At 55.7% G+C, this 1,279-nt stretch overlaps 1 protein-coding gene across 1 annotated transcript in view; it reads left to right on the top strand.

Annotated features, from left to right (window-relative positions):
* The first annotated feature begins 610 nt into the window (after positions 1-610).
* ACTR10 (actin related protein 10 homolog) overlaps positions 611-1,279 on the top strand; it is a 27,847-nt gene continuing 27,178 nt past the window's right edge. Inside the window, exon 1 of the mRNA XM_011385007.2 lies at positions 611-838. Coding sequence (XP_011383309.1) covers positions 762-838 — 77 coding nt within the window. The 5' untranslated portion in view covers positions 611-761. The remainder of the gene's footprint in view (positions 839-1,279) is intronic.

Here is a 1,279-nt window from a genome sequence, read left to right as displayed (position 1 = left end):
AGATGCTATTTTAATTGCTTTTTTTTTTTTGGATTAAAATGAAAACTTTCAGCGGAATGACTACCAAATAGAAGTCCGTACGTATTATTTTTCTAAAGCATAATTAGTACAGGCTTTGAAACCACAAAGTCTTGGAGTCCAATCCTGGCTTTGCTGTTGGGGCTCTGCCAACGTTTATCTCTGTTGAGCATCGGTTCGCACAGGTAGGAAGATAACACCTATTCTCTGTATTTCTTGAGAAGCATAAGTGATAAGCATAACCTGACACAGCAAATGTTGCCCCAAGACTGCATAAATCAAAATTTTTGTGCTTTCGTCTTCCACCAGTGCCCTCCCGGTGACCAGAGAGGTCTCCACAGGCAAGCAGGGAAAACCTTAAACGCAGTTGCCACTTGGGGGCGTGTCCGGCTGGAAGGACCAGAGGTCGGCTCCGCCCCACTTAGGGAGGCCGATGCGCCTGATCGCTTCCGCCCACCTCGTCCCCCGCACTCCCCGCGTCCAGATTAGCGGCGGCCCGCACATCTCCTCTCCCCTAGTCCAGGGCACGGGAATGCCTGAGAGAATGTGCGTCCGATGCGGAGTGAGGCACAGCCTAGGACAGCCCAGGGCCGACGCGCCGCGGCCACGTGAAGCCCCCGCCGACGCCACCACCGGCTCGCCGTCGCCCCGTCGCTGGCCGCGCCCCCTAAGAGCCGAGGTCCGTCGGATTCTGCGTCCGCGATCCACTTCTTACGGCCTGGTAGACGGCCTGGTTTACTACCATGCCGCTGTACGAGGGCCTGGGGAGCGGCGGCGAGAAAACGGCGGTCGTGATAGATCTGGGAGAGGCCTTTACCAAGTGAGTGGCCGCGGCGCCGGCTGCGGTCGTCCCCAGGGTAGGGCGGGTGGCCGAAATCCAATCCTCATCTCAGGTTCGCGGGGCAAGCGTCTCCACTTTCCCCTCTCCAGCACCTCGTCAAATGATGGTCCCTATTATGTCCAACGTGGGCGATGCGATTCCCGAGGATCTGGTGATGAAGTCAAGTTCTGAATCCTAGGGAGGCCCAGAAGATTCGGGAGAATTGCCTTCGCTGCCGCTTCGGGTTGTTACTCCAAACCGACCAGACCCTTTGGGGTCACCAGTGCAGGGAGTGACAGCGATGACCTGGACCCTGCTTTCTCTAGGCTTGGCGGCTTAGGAAGCCAGCAACGAATTGTAACGCCAGATGACGATCTTCATCATTTAACACCGAATGGAGCTTCTGTTGGTGCTGGAAATCCAGATATGTTTTAAGATGTG

Source organism: Pteropus vampyrus, unplaced genomic scaffold (genome assembly GCF_000151845.1).
Source record: "Pteropus vampyrus isolate Shadow unplaced genomic scaffold, Pvam_2.0 Scaffold15, whole genome shotgun sequence".
Lineage (NCBI taxonomy): Eukaryota > Metazoa > Chordata > Mammalia > Chiroptera > Pteropodidae > Pteropus > Pteropus vampyrus.
This window is presented reverse-complemented; position numbering and strand designations above follow the sequence as displayed.